The sequence below is a fragment of the Bactrocera tryoni genome, chromosome 3 (assembly GCF_016617805.1).
Source record: "Bactrocera tryoni isolate S06 chromosome 3, CSIRO_BtryS06_freeze2, whole genome shotgun sequence".
Taxonomy (NCBI): Eukaryota; Metazoa; Arthropoda; class Insecta; order Diptera; family Tephritidae; genus Bactrocera; species Bactrocera tryoni.
Window position 1 is genome coordinate 6,121,296 of NC_052501.1, and position 20,677 is coordinate 6,141,972.

Here is a 20,677-nt window from a genome sequence, read left to right on the forward strand (position 1 = left end):
TCTGTCGATTCAAGCTCCTGAGAGATGCCTCATTTTCCACATTTAAATCTGCGACCACAGATCCATGCACCACAGATCCATGCTCTGCTCTTGCGGCAACGTCTTCGCTAGGATAGGCCATAGCGACAGTAAACAGGCAAAGCGCGCAGACGAGTCCTGCAAAGAACCCAAGTGTCTTCATATTGAATAGTTAGTTTCGTTCGCAAATCGAATAAATTGTTGGGTTTGCTATGAAGGCTGTTGTGTTGTGAGGCTTGATTTCGTTATTCATCCTCTTTTATACACAATAATTTGCCATAAAATTGATGGTGTTGACAATTAGGCTTATCCGACACAGTTTCTTTGTACAATTTGAATGAATAAGTCTAGACACTGTCATTTTCGAGTGATAAGCGCTGATATATTTGTTTTGGATTTTCTTACCTAATGGTGCACTTATTCAACAACTTTTTTTTACCTCATAAGCTCATTTTTTATCCGACACAATATAGTTTTATCATGAAACTTAAATAAATTTGCATTTGTTTGATTTTCGTAACAGCTAATTAGTACTATTAAAGTTACTTTAGTTAGATCACTAACCGTAACATTTACATCGGTTAATAATAATATGATATTCTCAATTATGGCTACTAGTAGGATTAACTAAAAGTAAAAACAAGTCAGAAAAGGTTAAGTTCGGGTGTAACAAACATTTCATACAACCTCTCAAGAGCTTGAGTCGACAGAAGCGTTTCACCGGCTTGCTTTTTTGGAGAACAATCCAGCTTGCGCAGTCCATTGCTGGCTTAAAGGCAAAAGTGCCGGTTACTGTAACAGCAAAAAAGTCTGTATTTGTCGTTAGTGATAACAATACTTTTGGGAAAACAAATTATTACAGCAATAATTGTGAAAATGTTTAAGAAGTCGATAGAAAATGTTTTGTATCCGTTTTCCTATTGTTGACTTAATTTAAGATGAAATACAAATATTCCTCATTATAAAGCTATAACTCGTGTAACTTGATCAATGCCAGAGAAATACCTTCAGGTGCATAATTCGTGTAACTCCTTTAAAATGTTTCCTAATAATGACATTTTGATAGAAAGAACGCTCAAAAAATGATCAGCCGGATCTCGTCTGGATTGCGAATCAGAGGTATTGGCCGGAATCAGCCTCAAGGCGCTTTGTCGATTTTCGAGGTACTGTTGATCTATGTCATCTATGGATCCATAGATTAACAGTACAAGTGGGATCCTTTATGATTCCTGTCACAAAGATCAGCCATATTATTCAATATAATCTTACTTAAAGCCGAGCTCTTGCTCTGAGAATATTAAGAATAGGTACAGTAGATAACTATCAAGACAAATCGGTCCAAAATTTCTCCAAATAGAAGAAGTTCGCTGTCTATTCGAATGATTCTCCATTCGTTCGGCTCAATATCTAGCTACTTTGTTATAAAGAGGACGATGTTTCATTTTTTCCAATACGCCTATGTGGTATGTTAAGGAATTAATTTTCATTTTTTAATTGAAATGAAACTATGACTAAACTCCAAGCAACTTAAGCTTGCTATCGCCTAACACTAAACTAAAGAATACCTAAATTAATATGAAAAAGGTATGGCATCAGGAGGTAAAAACCAAGAGCGTTAAGTGCATACATATCCACCTACATGCATACTACTCAATGAGGTAAAGTAAACAAACATTACAGCGCTTATCATTCGCAAAGTGCAGTGTCTTGGGTCACGCATTCATTCACCTTCGGGAATGCCTTGTATGAAATAACGTAGTGAACCCCCTCAACGTTGAGCCAAGTGCGCAAACAAACTGCAATGGAAAATCCTAATAGTCAACACTATCAGTTTTATAGCATTGAGAATTGAGTATAAAAGAGATGAGTAGTGAAGTAAAGTCTCAGAACAGAACAACCTTCGCAGCAACACCAATAATTCAATCTAAACTAAAAGTATTCAATATGAAGACACTCGTGCTTATTGCCGGACTCGTCTGTGTGCTTTGCCTATTTACGGTCGCTCAGGGCGATCACGTAGATGGAGCTGCCATGGAACCAGAAGATGGAAGTGCCTTGGGAGCACCTTTGACTGTGGATAATGTCGAACCTTTGAGGAGCTTGAGACGACAAAAGCGTTTTACATGCGATGTGCTGGCGAGCACTGAGGCTTGTATAATACATTGCTTGCTGCTTGGCCGACGTGGTGGTTATTGTAGCCGCCAAAAAGTCTGTATTTGTCGAATGTAAAGATTTTTTATTTCGTATAATGATTGAATAAAAAAAAAAAAAAATTTTTAGAAAATTATATTTGCTTTCCTATATGTTAGTATAACTTTAGAAAATACGTGAATTTTCCGGATTCTATACTAAGCCTAGTTTAACTCCTTTAAGGTCTTTGCTATTATAAATTTTGGTGAAAAGAATGGTCCCAAAATTCTCAGTCGGATCAGGTCTGGGTCGCCTCAATGAATTTTTAACAGACTTTAGACGCTTTTCCGATTTTTGAGAGTTTTTATGATCCATAATTAGGAGTTGATGGCGTAGCAAAGGATAAGCCTCCTTAGCAGTTCATGTGGAGTTTTTCAAGATCTGCTGTATTACCTACTCTTTCCTAATCTACGTAAGTTCTTAACTAAATGCCGAGAACAGCCTTGAAATAATAATATTCACGTTAAAAACTCTCTTGATTCCTGAATGTGTCTATTAGATGCGGACAAAACGAATCGCAAAAATTGTCTCTCCAAACAGAAAATTTTCGTTGTCTCTTCATATGGATGTATAAGGATGTATACGAAGAACAGAAGACTTGCTCTCAGCATTATAGATAACACATACATTATTTGTGATTGCTATAAAAATTGGTAGTTCAGATAGAAGTTTTCCAGCTTAGAATCATAATGGATAGGTTGAAAAAGGGCTATTGATATTGAAGCAAACATATAACCTTAAACCTACTATGACAATCAAGGACACTCGGCTGAGATTTCTACCAAGGCAATTGATGATGAGGAAGATTTATGGCCGTGAAACTTGCTATCACCCCTAGAAAATCTGGGTGATACTGGGTAATCTTTGACTTCATACCGGATCTTTTGGATTATAGAGACGCCAAAACAAACTCTGACGACATTTTCTTTGCCCACATACCTGCGATGGTAGAAGTCGATGGATGACAAAGGAGTTTCTTTATGGATCAAGGTATGGGGAAGGTTGGTGCAGAGGTATGTATATTGTCAGGAACTTTCTATCAACTTCAGTTCTTCATTCTAATTCCCTAACAACTGTGCCGTTTTTCAAGCCGATTTTGCTGTCATTAAGGTAGCGGTAAAATTACCGCGCCGAAGTGCAGTTCTATTCAGGAAGTGACCATGTGTTCAAGGAATCGTTATCGGTGGCATCAAGTCTCTTTGTAATAAGACTAGTGCGCGTACTAAGTCAAAATGAGATCACAGGTAACTCTGGAAAGAAAAGGCACCCTGGCCCCGCTATCAATGGAATCAGAATAAATCGGTTCTTCGCACCATCCTTTTGTCCCAAAATCGATCTTTGTCGGTCTAGAGAGCTTTTTGCATCTAGTAAGGCAAATCTCTCTCCAGTTCCGAGGTCACGTCAATGTTGAAAATTTAAGCGGATGCCAGCTGCAGAAGCTGTATGGAAGAAGACCATGTGTACACACCTCAACACCACACAGAATTATTCGTTTGTCAAATAGGTTTATTATGTAATCTAATTGAGTAGCGGAAATTAATTTCTAGTAGCAATTGAATCTTATCTCAACTTGAATGGTGGCGATAGGCTTAAAGGAATTTCCCTCAATATATATATATATACATATATATTTACTTATGTATATATATGCATATAGTATGTGTGTAAATAACCGTTATGCAAATACAATAGCTCAGCTTAAAAAAGTTATACGTTTATTTTTCACAATTTTATATTTTTATATATATCGCATAAATCCCATAAATTTCCATGGAGGGCTCGTACTTCATATAATCATTTGGATAACCCGCATTTATTCTAGCAACTTGCATACATACATACGTACATAAGTATGTACATAGTGCATACGGCCACAAATTTAATTAGGGAATTTTTCTAAGAATTAGTCCAACTTATTTACTTTTAAGTAAATTTTCTTAGCTGCGGTAACAAAATCGAATAACTGCAACAGAATCGTGTTGAGCAAACAAAATTGCGTTCCGCTTGCAACATATAGACGAACTAGTCCCTTGGTTTTTGAGATATCGATCTGAAATTCCGCAAGCGTCTTTTTCTTTCAAAGACACTGTTTATTTGTCAGAACAAGCTGTTATATGACGACTATAACATACGTATAGCTGCCATACAAACTGGACGATCAAAATTAAGTTCTAGTGTGAAAAAATTGTTTATTTGAAAAGATATCTCTACGAAATTTAGTACAGATTATTATACAAATCAGCGCTATAATCTCTGAAAAAATTATTATCGACCAACTATAGCATATAGCTTTCATACAAATTGACCGATCAAACTTAAGTGCTTGTATTGAAAACGTTTTTATTTGACAATGTATCTCCACAAAATTCCGCATAGATCGTTGTTCGAAGCAGTGCTACAATCTCCGAACATATTGTTCTGATCGGACCACTATATCATATAGCCACCATACAAAGTGATTGATCGAAATCAAATGGCGGATCCTTTTATAACCTTTAATGCTATAAAAATGCACCTATGAAGGGTACTATATGTTTTTTGTTGCTTTTTTTACTTACTTATTAAATTTAATATAAATGAGAATGGAGTTCTTAAAATGATACAATTCAATATCAGATATTAATTACTTTTGATTACATTAAAAAAAATTATAATAATTAAATATTGACTACCAAACACCTTCCGCTGTCAGCACGCGCAATAATCTCAACTCAAATCAAATAAGAGAAACCCTAATGTACTATGTACATATGTGCCTATATACATATATGTATATGTGTAGCTGTAAAGTTTGCACTGTACACATAATACTCTGGGAATCACATGCCCGATTTCCGCGTTATCACCAACAAATTTGAAGCGAAAGTGCTCAAGTGCAATATAAAATAGAGATTTAAGAACAACAAAATTCAGTTGACTTCGCGGCATTAACAATTCGCTATGACAAAAATCTTGCTGTTCGCGTTTTCCCTCTGCCTTTTCTGCATTTACGCCTGCAGCAGTGAGGAAGTGGCACCAGACGGCACAATACCATTAACAACACAATTGTCTGAAGGAAAGCAAAATCCCGTTATTGCACTAAGTCGGCAAAGGCGCTTCACTTGCAACAGCTACGCCTGCAAAGCACATTGCATAATGCTCGGGAGAGGAAATGATGGTTACTGCAATCGCCAGCACGTGTGCGCTTGTCGCTGATAAACGCTCGGACAGGAAAGCGGTTGAGGGGAAATAAGTGCTTATTTGCACTTTTAGCGAGTAATTTGTTATCCACTATTGCATTTCACTCATAATAAAAATGTTTTATGAAAATCGTCAACAACGAAAAAAATTGTTTAATTAATTAATTGCCTTTGAGATTTGCTCGTCGTTTCAACGGTCATAAAGCGTTTCAATGAAGCAATGAAAGGATAGATGCGCCGTTATGATGATCAGTGAGACCGATAATGAATAAATCGCATGTGTGTGTGTGTGTTTTGTGCACTCTCAACACACAAATCTTTCGTGCGAATTTCAGTTGGCTCGCCTATTAAATCATCAAAATTAGAAATTGTCGAAAAATATAGAAAAATTGTAAATAATTTGGGAAAATCAAAATTCTGTGACCGTGCAATTTCTTATGCTTTGTTGAAGATTTTAATAAGTGAGGCGAATCGCCGTCGTCACCATCTGGCCCAATCAACTGACTCAACGCCAACAAGCGGCCGTCGTTGTTAACAAGTGGTCTTGTGTGTATGTGTGTTATAATTGTATGTATGTATTTACACACGGTATGTATGTTTGTATGCGTGTGCACTTGTAAATATGCTTTGAAAGCACTCAAAGTAAAATGTTTATCAAAAGGTTTCTTTCAGATTTTCTTCTTTTATTGAACACATTAATAAGGCACGCAGTTGGTGGGCGTGGCGATTTTGGAAGTGTTTTGACGTCACAAATATATTTTTAAAGTGACGGCTATAAATTAAGAGCCATCAAAACCTATAAACTACAAGATCTACATACATTTGGATGTTATAAATATTTTCACTTTCTTAATTAATTTCTTTTTTATATTTTTTCTTTGAAAAAATATCTCTCTTTTTTAATTCTATTTCGAGAATATTTTTGAAACGACAAATTTTCGAACACTTTCTAACTTCATAATTTTTAAAATTATGTTACAAAGACTGAAAAAATAAACCAGATTAGAAATCTGCCATATTGCTGAAAATATACTTCCGATATTATCCATACAGGCTAAACCCATCAGATCTTATTTAGATTATTTATTGTTTATACCCGACAGTAAAAGCTCAACAATGTGGACAATTAAACTGGAGAGGCTTAAAAAATTTTATTGTTAAGGAACACACCTAGTGGAACAGCCAAAAAACATGACCTTTGGGAATAAACATTATCAATTGTTTTAAAATTTTAATTCATAAATTCTATAAAAATACACAGTAAAAAATTTAAGGAAAAAGTTTGAAGTGATCGGTTCGCTTGTAATAGAACTGAACGGCGACACTTTGGACGGTTTTAACTCAAAAACTATCCGATATGTTTTTTTAATTTAGTATGTTCTTTTTAGAGGCATCGATTGAAAAAAATCGATTTTTTGAATTTAGGTCTATCCTTAACAAAAATATATATTAATTAAAGGGTGATGCTTTTCGAGGTTCCTTATTTTTTTTAAGAAAAACCTTAGAAACTTTAAATTTAATGGGGAATATTTATTGTCATTTGAAAGAACATTCTTTTGAATTTATTTTTTGAAGATTATCTCTTAAAAATGTTGACCGCGGCTACGTATCAGATGGTCCATTCGCTAAATCAAGTTCTCGATGACTCGTTCGTGCAATTCGAACACGTGAAATGATTTGCTCCAAGGCCTGAATCGAAGCGGAATTGTCCGCATAGACTTTGGGCTTCACATTTCCCCACACGCAAAAGTCTAACGGTGTGATATCACACGATCTTGATGGCCAATCGACCGACGCAAAACGTGAAATTATGTATGTGCTCCCCGAAGTGCTCTCTCAATAAATCCATTGATTGATGCGATGTGTGGGAAGTGGCGCCGTCTTATTAAAACCAGAAATTGTCGAGATCACGAGCTTTATTTTCAGGCATCAAATAGTCGGTTATCATGGCGCGATAACGGTTGACATTGACGATTAGATTTTCACCGACACCACTTTTGGAGAAAATTAACCGATAATTTTAGCGGCCCACAAAGCACACTAAACCCTTGTTTTTTCTGGATGAAATCGCAGCTCCTTTTAGCCAAAAATGGGTCTCATCGCTGAACAAAATTTGGCTGGAAAACGTCGGGTGTTCTTGGAACTTCAAGAACCCATAGAGCGTAGCGATGTCACTTGGGAAGGTCGAGCGGTTTCAGTTCTAACACAAGCTCTATTTCGTATGCTTTCAATTTAAGATCTCAACTTAAAATGCGCCAAGTCGTATCATACGTCAGTCTTAGTTGCTGAGAACGGCGCCGAATTGACTCTCCACGGTCTTCGTGTCCACTCTCAGCTACAGCTGCTATATTTTCTTCACTGCATGCTGGACGTTGTTCAATTTTATTGGCTATAATTGTGTATTTATTTATCACTCACCAAGCGATAAGCTCGAAAGCGGCTTACAGCCATCTCAATGCTGGTGCTGCCCTTGGAATAATTTAACAAATTTGTTTACGTTTACACACACACAAGCGTGTCTACATGAGAATTTATTGTTTATAAATATTATTCATTAAATAGGGCTTCCCCAAAAAAAACAAACATAACTGCATGGCGAAAAGTGCTCCGAAACAATTCGACTGGATTATTCTTTATTGCAAACGATTATGATTTGGCATAATGACACTAAAACAAAATTGTTTACCTACTGTGAGCACATACATACATAATTGTGGCGATAAGTCAAGGCATATTGGCTTCTGGAAATGGAATTATGAATTAATTGCTCAGCAATTACTAAAAAGAGAATGAAAAAGAGTAGATGACAATCAAATTCATAATATCAAAAGATTACACATCCACATAGCTATACTAATACATATACACAAATAAGCGTGACCGCACAAATATAAATGTTTAGCAGCTAGTATACCCTATCCTATAATACCCTTCACAGGTGCAGTTCGTGTGGTACAAAAGGGGTAAAAAAATATTTAGCTTGGTTTCGAGCGGTAAGTTTGTACTATAGCTATATGCTATAGTAGTCCGATTTGAACAATATACTACCAGATTGTAGCTCTATCTTGGACAATAATTTATGTCGAATTTCGTTAAGATAGCTTGTCTTGGAAAATAGTTGGCCATGCAAGAACTTGATTTTGATCGGTCAGTTCGTATGGCAGCTATATGCAATAGTGGTCCGATATCGGCTATTCCGACAAATAAGCAGCTTCTTTGGTAGAAAAAGATGTGTGCAAAATTCCATATCAATATCTCAATAAGTGGAGACTAGTTCGCGTATACCTAGGCTCAACTTGTAACGTTGACCATTAACAAATATATAACCAAAAATCAAATTTTATTTCAATATGAGTTTTTTCTTTATATCGTTCTCCTTCGCTAGCAAACTTATGAAAAGTGATATTACGTTATTTTGCATTTTAAGGAAAATATATAACTTTATTATAGACAATTATTAGCCCATACTAACGAACTAGTTACATACTACTCCAAATATATTCACTATAGAACGAGTATTGTAACTACTGCTTCACTGTGGTAGTTAAATTGAACTTACTGGGTTTCAGTACTCCCATCTGCCTACATACTACACATACATACATAGGTATATGTATATACTATGCATACTTTGTTTTTCAGAGCTTAAACATGACAACAGCCCGCATAAACGCCGGTTAGCGCAACAACAATGCGCCTAAATAAGAAATCAGCAATAATCTTTAAGGCATACAAATAGAGCACGCCGTGATTTTGAAATATTTTTTGCACTTTTGCTTTATTTTCGAAATCTTTTTAAATAATTTTTGAAAAAACGCTAAACATTTTCGAATACCGTTTAATGAACTTTAATTGGCGCACCCAGCTATTTGATATACTTTTGTGAACGACTTGACAATTCGCGCAACGGTATTTACGTACGTATGTATACCGAGAGCGCCTGTGTCCGTGGCAGATGCCAAAATAATAAAATATGCTAAAATAATGTAGCGATATAATCAAAGCAACCACCAGCGTCGAAAAGCTACAAAATATCAAAATGATTTTCAGAATTTCCCCATGACAATGTATAATGGTGGTGCTGGTGCTGCTTGCTTGGTGTTGGGGGTAATGGTGCTCACAGTAGCATTGTGGTGTTGCGCTGCGGACACCTGTCGCACAAATATTTTTTGATGTCGCAATTTGTCAAAACTATTATTGTCAAGCGATCGGTAGAAAAATTGGGGAAATATAATATTTAATAAAATGTCATATTGAATTGATTGATATTTTACTTGTCATTTATGAATGTGGTGTGATACGAATTGATTAAGTGTGATCCAAGTAAGAACTTTGGGAAAAAAATATATATTTTTTATGTTTCGATAGGTTTTACTATTAAAAATAACATACTAAAATTTAATTCGATATCTTAAATTGTTTTTGAGTTACAGCCTTCTAGATTCGAGCCCCATCAACTTTTCTTAAAAGCGCCAGAGGCAATACATTTTACACCCAGGTTGACACAAAAAGGCTCTACAAGAGCAGGGGTCAAAATTGACCGATGGACGTGTCACCGTCCACATTTAGGTGAAATCGCTAATCTCGTGATCTACTTGACCGATTTCCTCTAAATTCGGTATGTAATATTACCGTGAGATTCTTACATTACGGTATGAAAATGAGTCCCAGTGGACTACAACAACGCTTACTTCCCATATAACAAAATTCATTTTTATTCATTCACTTTCCGCACACAAATCAAACACCAATGAATACATTGTGACAAAAAAGTACCAAGAAGTTGTAAATAAAACGCAAAATACTTAATTATTCATCAATATTTGTTTAGTTGCCTTCAAAATAATGCCCACCAGATGTAATACACTTATGCCTACGATATTTCCAGTCCTCGAAAACTTTTGGGGATGCTCTCCAGCTCCTTCAGCGAATTTCATTTTATCTTTTCCATTCACTGAAAACGGGTTCCATTCCGATGATTGTTGACTTTTTTGCTTGACAAACTCAAAAACCCATGTCTCATCTGCAGTTATAATGCTCTTTATGAATGTGGCATCGGAATTCGCACGATCAAGCATGCCCAAAAAGACCTGTTTACGGTAGTCTTTGTTCAACTTTATCGGGACTAGTCGAGCAAAAACACGTTTTAAACCCAAAACATCCACCAAAATCATTCGGACGAACTCGCCATCTCCCCAACACTTGCCAGACGATTTCAATCACCACATCCATCACTTTTTATTATTTTCAGTTGAAGAGTCTAAGGTCGTCGGGTACGTCCAAGTCGAGCTTAAAAATTGTCAAAACCTTATCATAATTTTCCAAGCCCCTATTTTCCGAATATAACCCCAGTTAACCCCAGTTTTTTCGAAAATATCGGTCTACCTGTGTGTTATGTTATGGACATTCGGGAAGAATATTTCTTTGATAATAATATACCCTTGTGTCAATCATTGTGTCGGATCAAAACTTTGTTTAGCCCTAACTTCCGGATCTTTACGATTTTGAAACGTTCGGCTGACTTTACCCCATACATATATGTATGTGTATGTACATATTTTATATTTATAAAATTGCTTGAAAATATGTTCTCAAGCATACCTGAGCAATGTCAAACATTGATGCACTGAGCTCTTCCATTTCTACATCAAAAATTGCTACAAAAATTTTAGTATAATCAGCGCTGACGGAAAGTAAAATATGCATAGCAATAAAACTGGTGAATCTATGACCTTCAAATTGGATTTGTGGGGAATGCTTCCAATTTCGTCGAACAATGAAGTTGAATCTTTTCGCTTCATTTCTGACCATTGCTAACAACTGAAAGTATTTAGCTGGTTTTGATCCTTCAAGTTGAAAGAGTTTAAAATGTTCAGTTACCCCAGCAAAAAACAATCAAAATTTTGGGTAAAATTAATTTGTTTCTTAAAATGTCACCATTTTTGTATTTATTTTATCATTATATCATTGTACAACTAGCTTGAGGCACAGACCAACCCACGATTATGATGCCAAAGAAGAAGAAAGATATTATGTAATATTACATATGAAATAATATTTCAACTATATTTACGTAAATTGATTTTTTAGTAACAATTCGAAATAATGGCTCTCAAAAAATACTCTTCCAAGTACCAATTCTTGTGAATGAAAAATAAATTGCCCAAACATATTGATTAACTACTTCCAGCAGTGAATCACTAAATCTGCCACTCAACTTCAATAGCTTTGATTAAAATTTACTTTTGTTTTGTCGTTGTACGATTAATGTAAATAAGTGCTACGATTCTCGATTGGCAGCCAATTGCCGAAATCATTCATACGAATTGGCAAATAAATTATATGAAACCCTCCCGTCTTGCAACGTATCGCCCTGCAAGCCAATTCTCGATACACTTTCCTCTCTATAAACGTATATACATATGTACATATATATGTAAGTATGTCCGCATGATTAAAAGTGAGTGTTTGTACGCTAATGTAATATATGTAAATGTAAATGTTTGTCACCACCAACGCCTACATGTAGGCCACCTAGTGCCACCCATGCCATTACATTTATAATATATGTACATATGTATGTTTATCGCATGCATAGCACAGGTAACACTACAGACGAGTACAGGCGAGTATGTGTGAGCGCTTATTTTCTCGGGTGAAATTATTTTGACAAAATAAATCGCCAGCGTTCTTTATTTATGCTGCACCAGATTTGTAGGTCATTTAATAAAATTAGCAAATCTGTCGGCTTGTCATGCCACAATGTGTTACAACAACAAATAATTTATTAAACAAAATGTGTTTGTGAAACCTGTTGTTTTGGACACATTCTACTCAGTTCACATTTTGTTGTTAGTGTGCCGGTATTTACATACATATGCCATTATTATGGCCCAGGTAGTAGATCAGGAACACGCAAGGCTGCGTCTCGAATGTTTGCAGAAAAATCTTAAAAAGTATTATCATTGAGAAAAGGTTAATTAAATTTTATTTAGATGTTAATGGTGTCCACCACCCATAACATGTTATAGTTCAGTTAATAGCGTCCTTTTGTAGACTATGGAGAATTGATTGAGTGTCTATTTCGGCGACATAAGGTCAAGAGCTGACGCAGAGAGTAGGTGAACCTTGTCCTACAGGTTAAAAAGTCTTATGTTTTAAAGAGAGCTCTGAAGAAAGCAAAATTTAGGTTCATAGATTTTTAAGGGGCGCAAACAGTACATACATACACATTTTGAGAAAAAATAAATAAATACTTTTCGAGTTACAAGAGGCCTTCTACGTGGCTTAAAGAAGGTCCTTCACTGTTGCGGGGCATTCTGACCTTCTCGATGGATGAAACTACAAAAGTTCTCACGAGAAAAAAATATGGCTAAAAAATCAAAAATTGAAAATTGAAAATGGTGGCCTGAAAAAAAAAGAATTTTACTCGAAATTTGGGTCAATTTTTTACCAGATCAAAAAACGAATAGATCATTGCATGGAGAAATATGAAGAAAATTCGAAATATGCTCATTTGTGATTAGATTAGAGCTGCACTTTGAATCAGAAAACTTAGAGTACATCATAAGAGATCGTTAGAGGAACTATGGATATCGAATTCATTTCTTCTTCTTCTTTTTTAATTGCGTTAGGCTGACATTTTTGTTGGTGTTGATACTGGTTCCAAGATATACAAAATCATCTACGACTTCGAAGTTATGACCGTCAACAGCTGCGTGAGAGCCAAGTCGCGAGTGCGACGACTGTTTGTTTGATGACAATTTGATGGAGGATGGAGTCATGTGTAGAAGATTCTCTGATTGCCATTCACTTGAGGGTGGACAGAAACAATTCTTTCAATGGCTTTGTGCGCTGGATTTGGGGCCTGCCACGTAAGAAACACTACCAATGAAAAGGAATCGAATCCGTTTTCTTAAAGCAAATAGCCTGGATTATATAACGGACCGTAAGTAAGAAAAATCACTATCTTTAAACTGTTAATATCTTTCGAAAAGGAATTCTCGGAATGAAAATCATTGCTATCAATGAAATTTTTTTCTGTAAGGTATAAAATTTTCAAAAAATTTGTACTCAATGAAGAGCACCAACAAAGGCAAAAGCTACTATATATACTATATAGAAGTGATGTATGTGCAGACAATGTATGTGCATTTGTTTATCCGCCTGTTGCGTATGATATTTTTATAGAAATTTCAATTTCATTTAACAGCATCTAAAATTGGTTTGCCAGCACGCGGGCTAAGCGAGGCGCAAAACGAGGGGCCAGACCATGCCTGCGTCGTCGTCGCTGATTGCTGCGTTGGGGGAAAACGTGAGCTGTTTACATTATTGCCAAATGCACAAGGAAAAACTTATTTGCTGTACATTGACTGCTACACGCTGTGATACTTCAGCGTTTGCCAGCTTAATGCTTCCTTTTCATATTTATTTTTTAGCGAAATAACGTTGCATGCGTGCCACGTTGTTGTTACTGCTTGAGTGCTTAAATGTTTAATGGCGGTGTTGGTATAAGTGAGAGCGGCGTTGTGGGTAAAAATTATACTTGAAAGTGAGCAGCGCGTTCGGGCCACTGACATGTTCGATGAGGTTACAAGAATGTTCATTCATGACGTCGAAAGCAAACGGAGCCATTTATACAAGCACTCAATGACGGAAGGAAGCTGCTGTTATACAATATGTGTGTGAGTGTTTGTGTTGCTCGTCTACAGTTGTAATGAGAATAGCATGTACAGCGACTGGGCGACTTTACGGGGTGGCCTGTTGGTAAAAAATCAACAGGCACTGAAGTTGCCACAGAAATTATATGTAAAGCATGTGTTTATACAAGCTATGCATTACAAAGAGCGCCGAAATGAAACACTCACATGAGCGGAGCAAGCAAAACATATGAATAACGGCAACATATTTGCCTGACTGTTGACTGTTTGTTGTGGCTGTTTACTGCGGTCCGTGGTTAGTTGTTTGTTGGCACGCTCGTAGAGCAGGCGTACGAGATGAGTTGCCTTGCTGGCTTGCTGTTGTTATTTGGCTAGTGCTATACATATAATATGTGTCTAAAAACATAAATATAATGGCAAATTGGAGAGAAACTTGTTGGATTTGATTGTTCACCAGCTCGCGGGGCTCAGCTCAGCAACTTTCTGCCACAACCACTGCCACGTCAACAACTTCTTTCAAAGAACGCTCAACTCATTTACATTGCTGATGTGCAAAAAGGGAGCATGCAATGCTTTTTACTGGCGCTCCTTGGCCGCACTCGCTCAGTGCTTGCGGTTCGCACGCAAACAAAGAAGCAACAGCTAAACAATGTGCCGTGACGGCACAGACTAGCACAACAGAAATATGTATAATGAAGAATGATTACTTGTCGCCTACTCAGATCAGCTCGCAGCCAGGCAGCCAGCACACATACACACATACGAGCCTGTGTAGAGCAAGTGGCAAGTGAGCTGCTAACACGGCAAGTAGGCGAAAAAGGCAACCATGCAGCCAGGCAGCTATATGGGCACTCGCCAGTCACCAGGAAAACGGTCGCATCAGTGTGCGAATGACTGATTGACCGATCGGACGAACTCTTGTCGTCGTTGTTAGAAGCGAGCGGGTTGCTTGCGGTGCCCCCTCGTATCCGGAACGTGCGATTCCCAAAGTGCTAATAAAGTAAACAGTGGCGAAAAATTTTGATGAATTAGTGATTTCATTGTGTGAAAGTGTGTAATGTGTAATTATAACGAGAAATTTAGTAATCGAAATATATAGCCGCAAGTGGTTTCTAAAAAATATTTAATAGGAAAAGTAGAAAGCGTGCATTAAAATTTAAAGAAAAATTGCAGAAAATTGTATGCCGAACAGATTAAATAAAAAAATAAATACATGAAAATTAAATATTAGTGCCACTTCTTTACAAATAAAAAAAAAAATGAATTACTAACAAATTTATAAAAATTAAAAAAAAAATTTTTATTTAAAAAAATATTTCTAAATAAACCTCTAAAAATTAAAAAAATTTAATTAAAAATAAAAAAAGTTCTAAAAAAATCTCTAAAAATTTTAAAATTTCATACAAAAATAATTTCTAAATAAATTTGCTTTTCGTACGAGCCTACTGGCAGTTGCTGAATTGTGAACGTCGCATTTTATGTGCAACACAGCAGGTAATATTTAGCTGTCAGCTACTAAAAAAAGATATACAACGGTTAATTATTTATAATGTGCTCGATTTGTGTTATTATATTACCCTGCTGACAGCGCAGTTGCATAATTTGAGCTGTAAGCTGCGTACTTGCACTGTCTGTGTTAGTTGCTAAGACTTGCGCGATCAGTTTGACAATGCATATGTGAAACCGAAAGCACAGCCAGCTAAAGACAGCAGGCGATATGGGAAATAAGGCGAAACTAAAGTAAAACCTAAAACATTAGTAACAATCGGATAAACACAAATAAACGAAACTGACACAATGAAAATGCCTACAAAATAAACAACTAATCTGCATTTATTATGTGTGCTATATGTCGTATGAGTGTTGCACGGGGCGTATGAGTGACTATTTGAGCTTGATGATTGAGTTGTGATTTTAAGTTGAGCTTTGGTGCACATATTATTTTGCAAATTTGCTAACTACTATTTAGATGTTAGGTTAGATTTTTAGACATCACAAAATCAGTTAGTCAGTTAGTAGATACATATGTATATACAATTGTTAACAATAACAATTCTGTAAACTCTTTAAGGAGCACGCTGTTACCTCAAATGTATGAGTACAGTGCTTCGATCTATAAAAACAATATTCGGAAATTTTAACGCTGCCTTGAATAATATTCTATGCCAAGTCTACAGTGGTCCGATATCGACGGTTCCGATAAATAAGCACATTTTTAAGCAGAAAAGAGCGTGTGCAAGTTTTCAGATCGATATATAAAAAACGGAGGGACTAGCTGGGATTCGGTTTCAAAAAGTTTTTGAATTCAACCTTATTTATTATACTATTTGAAATATGAATATATAAATAATAATACACAGTTTTTCAGTACTTTAAAATGTGTGAAACCACAAAAGTCACTTTGCCAGCTCGCCGTTACGCTTTTCAAATTTATATTTTTGCCAATGTCATTGTTGTTCCTGTGATGTCTTTCACTCAAGTTTCAAAATATTTTCAAATACTTAATATTTTAAACAACAATAAAAATGCCACAGCAAAATATTGTATCTTCTGAGCGTGCGACGTACACGAAGCTGTGCCAGTATTGGTCGCGAAAAATGTCAAGAATTCCAAAATGACAATAAACCCCAATACACAAGTATAATGACATATGCTTGTAGGTGTGTAACGGTATATGTACATATGTATGTATTATATGACAATCTTTATGAGAAAAGCGTCTATTTGTGTAGCGCATTTGAAAACATTTCTACAGCCCATTAGCGCTGTCAATTGCATTGTGCGCATGTATGTGTGTTCGCCGCTACGCCACAAAGATGTGCTGTGTATGAGAACGCTTGCGAAAGCCTGCTAATTTATTATTTTCTTTATTAAATTTATTGTTATTTATTTTTACATAAAAAAATTATACAAAATATTTCAAAAATATATGCAGAAATTTCGAAAACGAACATGCCGTTAAACAAAAAGATGTTCTACAAAGCGACAGAGAGCATTGGCATCTTAACTCTTGGAATACGCTGCTAAATGTTAATAAATGATGAAATAAATTTTATCGGTGAGCGAGAACTGTAGGTAGTCATGATAAATATGATAAAAATAAAGTACATAAACCATTTTTTTTTTTTTTTTGAGTTTAAAAAATTTTGAAATGTGCAAATTTTTAATTTAAAAAATTTAATTAAAACAAAAATCTCCTTGAGAAAATTTTTTCTCTACAAGAGTCCGTGATGTCAAAAATTATCCAAGGATATTCAAAAACACCGACACCTTTTAAAATTAAGCAAAGAATGCAGCCACTCAAAGATTTTTTTTCTTTCTGTATATACATATGTAGGTTAATTTTTGATTTGACTCGTCCTTATGTATATCCACGAAAAATCTCAACCGAAAAATTATTACTGACAATAATAAATTATCGGCAATAAGTATGTTTTAGAAAAAGTATACATATTTTACCTTCGTATATACATATGTACATTTATAAAAACATACATAGATGTTCGTCCATGTGTATGTCAAAACATGTCAATCGGTCTTCGTTAAACGATGTCGACGAAGCACCGAACTCGCCCACAAATGCGAGAAATGGAATGTTTTGAAAACACCTTTTTGCCTAATGTTGTTGTTAATGAAGAAAAATGTTGCCTTCAAATTTGTGTTTCATCAAATATTGATGTAAGTAAAAATAACGTATGACATTTATAGGAAAGGCCATGCTTAAAGTTAAAAAATAGTGGGTCTCGTCTGAAAACATTTCGAAATAACTTAAAGTTTTTTGTTCAATGTTAGTGGAATTAATGAGAAAAGAAATAATTTTAATAGTAAATAGTGCGATTAAAAACTATACTCCACTTTCTGCCATTCGATATCACATACCTGCCTTTAAAAATGTTAATTTAGATGTTATATTAGGAACTAACCATAAACAAAGTATCTTCATGTGCCTGATGACTTGATGACTCGTTATACATAATGGAATTTTTATCCAAAATCAAAGTATTGAATTTTTGAAAATCTTAATTAGCAGTCTAGAATCGAAAAACCTGTATAGCTAGATTCTGAAGACTCTCTGTTTTAAAATCAAATGATCCGAATGAGTTTATGTTTAGTTCATACCCATCTGATGGAAGACCTGTATGGCACTTCTGAGCTGCCAACGAGTTTTTGTAAAAAATTTGAGCCTAAAGTCCTATCAGAAATATATATAATCTAAATGTGGCATTATCTGTCCAAGGAGATCATTTCATAATTAGTAAGAACTCTGACAACACACACATAAGCTCGAAAATTTTTTGTTGTTGTTTTTTTAATGTATCTTATGCTTTTAGTGAGTATTTTTTCGCAGTTTGGCGACAAGGAAGCGAACAGATTCCTATAAAGGATTACATGGGCTTACAGTTTTCAAAAAAAAAAACGAATTTTTTATTGCCTTATTAAATTCTACAATAATCCTAGAATATTGCCCTAAATTTCAAGTTGATCTGAGTAATAGTTTCGGAAATACAGCCTTGAGAACTTGAAGATGGTTGGCAAGATTTCTCGAGAACTATTCTTGAAAATTTACACAGGTTTTTGAGATACAATTCTTAAAGACTTGTTCGAAGGATTTTTTTCGATTAGAACTATTTGAAAAAAAATTTTGCGAAATTTTAATTTTTTTTGGAAAAATATCTGCAAAAGTCCAATTTTTAGTTTTTTTGTCTTCGTCCAATTTCTAAGTTAAGATTTTAACTAAAACACGTATTTTATCACTTTAAATGATCCTGTAAGGAGTTATCCTGCCAAAGCGTGCGCATCTTTTTTCCGAGCGGTCACCGGAAATGGCGTCGCATTGGCTGAGTTCAAAATATTTCTTTTCCAAAAATTTCAGAATTTCTTTGTTAATAGTGTATGTTTGTAATAATAAAAAAATTTTAATAAAATATTTAATTTTCATATGAAAAAAAAATTGTTGACAAAGGCTATTTTTACTCGAAGGAACCCATATAACCCCACAAACCAAAATATTTATAATTGAAAAAAATATTTAAAGGGTTTTCTTTAAAGAAATTATTACAGGGTGTCTTAATATATTTGTTTTCAATTAAAATTCAAAAGCTTCAAATATAGTCCCTTTCACATGTCTATCTTTTCAGTTTCACCGAAAATCTTTAAGTTTGTTCAGTCTGTTACCACTTTAACAAGTCAAAGTGTGCTTTTAGTAAAATTTCAAGTGAACTTAAATTAGAGCAACAAATAATAAAATACGCAATAAACCATATAAAATAATCATGCAACAACAATAGAATGAGTACATTTTATAATATTAGAATTTTCACATAATTCAAAAATATTTAATTTTTTGTTTCGAGCAAGTCACACCTAATTTTATTTCATTTATTATACTTATTTGTTGCATTTAGCTTCTATTTACATTTTATTATTTCCTATTACTTTTAGAAATTTTTTTGCTAAACAAATCATATTCGTACATATGTATATACATACATACGAACGAAAGTATACCATATATGATTTTTTTTCATTGAACACAATGACTTCTGATTTGCACAGAAATAAAATTATCAGCAGCTCTTCAAATTAAAAAAAAATCACTTAAAACAAATGGGAACGAATAAATGGGAAAATCCCACTAAAGACAAGAGCACAAAAACACACAGCCACACGCCCACCAATAAATAATATAATATATCGTGCACATATTATATATATAATGCTAAAAATTACTTGAAATACAGCACAGAGAAATGTACTAATACAACAAAGACACAAACAACAACACTTAGTGAGAAAACATTAGCAACAGCCAAGAAGCCACCGCGCAAGTGGCAAAAAAGAAACTTTTGAGTCAAGTAGTAAAATACCAAGTGCCAGACAAATTAAACCAAACAAAACTCAGCAATATATAATATATGGCGGTATATGCATACATATGTATATGCACTTACATACATATATGCGCACACATATCTACACGTATTTTATGCATGTGTATATTCACGCATGTCTGCATATGCGTGTTCAAAACAATAATTATATTGCATAGAGGCAAAACCAAGAAAAGGGCAACAACTTTTTCACATACATACACACACATACACAAATATTTGCAAACAACCGAAATTCGTGTTAAATGCAACAGGAGTATTGCAAGCACTTTATGAAGGCGAAGTACGACACTCAGAGCGAGTTGAGAGCAGCGAGTGTGCAAATGCAGACATGAATAGCGGTAACATGGGAATTTAGCATGTACATATGTGCACGTATACCCATACATATGTATGTATAGCATTTTACACGTGCTTATCCTTGAGTAATATTAAAAAGTTATTACTTCAGCTTTCAAAAAAATATATTTTTTAGAATTTTTTTAGTATATTCGTGATGAACTTGTTTGGTTAACTAAATACAGACTATGCGTGCTATATCGCCATATACATATTTTATAGGTATATGTAAGTATGTACATATGTATATACTTTTGATATTTGTATATAAGTATGTTTATACGCAAAGTTGGGCATACTTATCTATGTATAAATATAATTTTTTTAGAAATACTTGTCCACACAGGGGTGTGCAAGATAACCCAATGGTGAATCAGAGGTGTATTTAATTAAAAAAATC

The 20,677-nt window shown here is 34.8% G+C and overlaps 1 protein-coding gene and 1 long non-coding RNA gene across 2 annotated transcripts in view; one reads left to right on the top strand and one right to left on the bottom strand.

Moving 5' to 3' along the window:
* LOC120770469 overlaps window positions 1-20,677 on the bottom strand; it is a 95,294-nt gene that overhangs the window by 67,982 nt on the left and 6,635 nt on the right. The window lies entirely within an intron of this gene.
* Window positions 1,898-2,305, top strand: LOC120770463 (sapecin-like). Its single transcript, XM_040097959.1, has one exon. The coding sequence runs from the start codon at window positions 1,963-1,965 to the stop codon at window positions 2,245-2,247; it is 285 nt and encodes a 94-aa protein (XP_039953893.1). The 5' UTR covers window positions 1,898-1,962; the 3' UTR covers window positions 2,248-2,305.

Bases quoted from the DNA above. Each gene is read 5' to 3' on its own strand.
- LOC120770463 (XM_040097959.1), top strand. From the start codon at position 1,963: ATGAAGACACTCGTGCTTATTGCCGGACTCGTCTGTGTGCTTTGCCTA.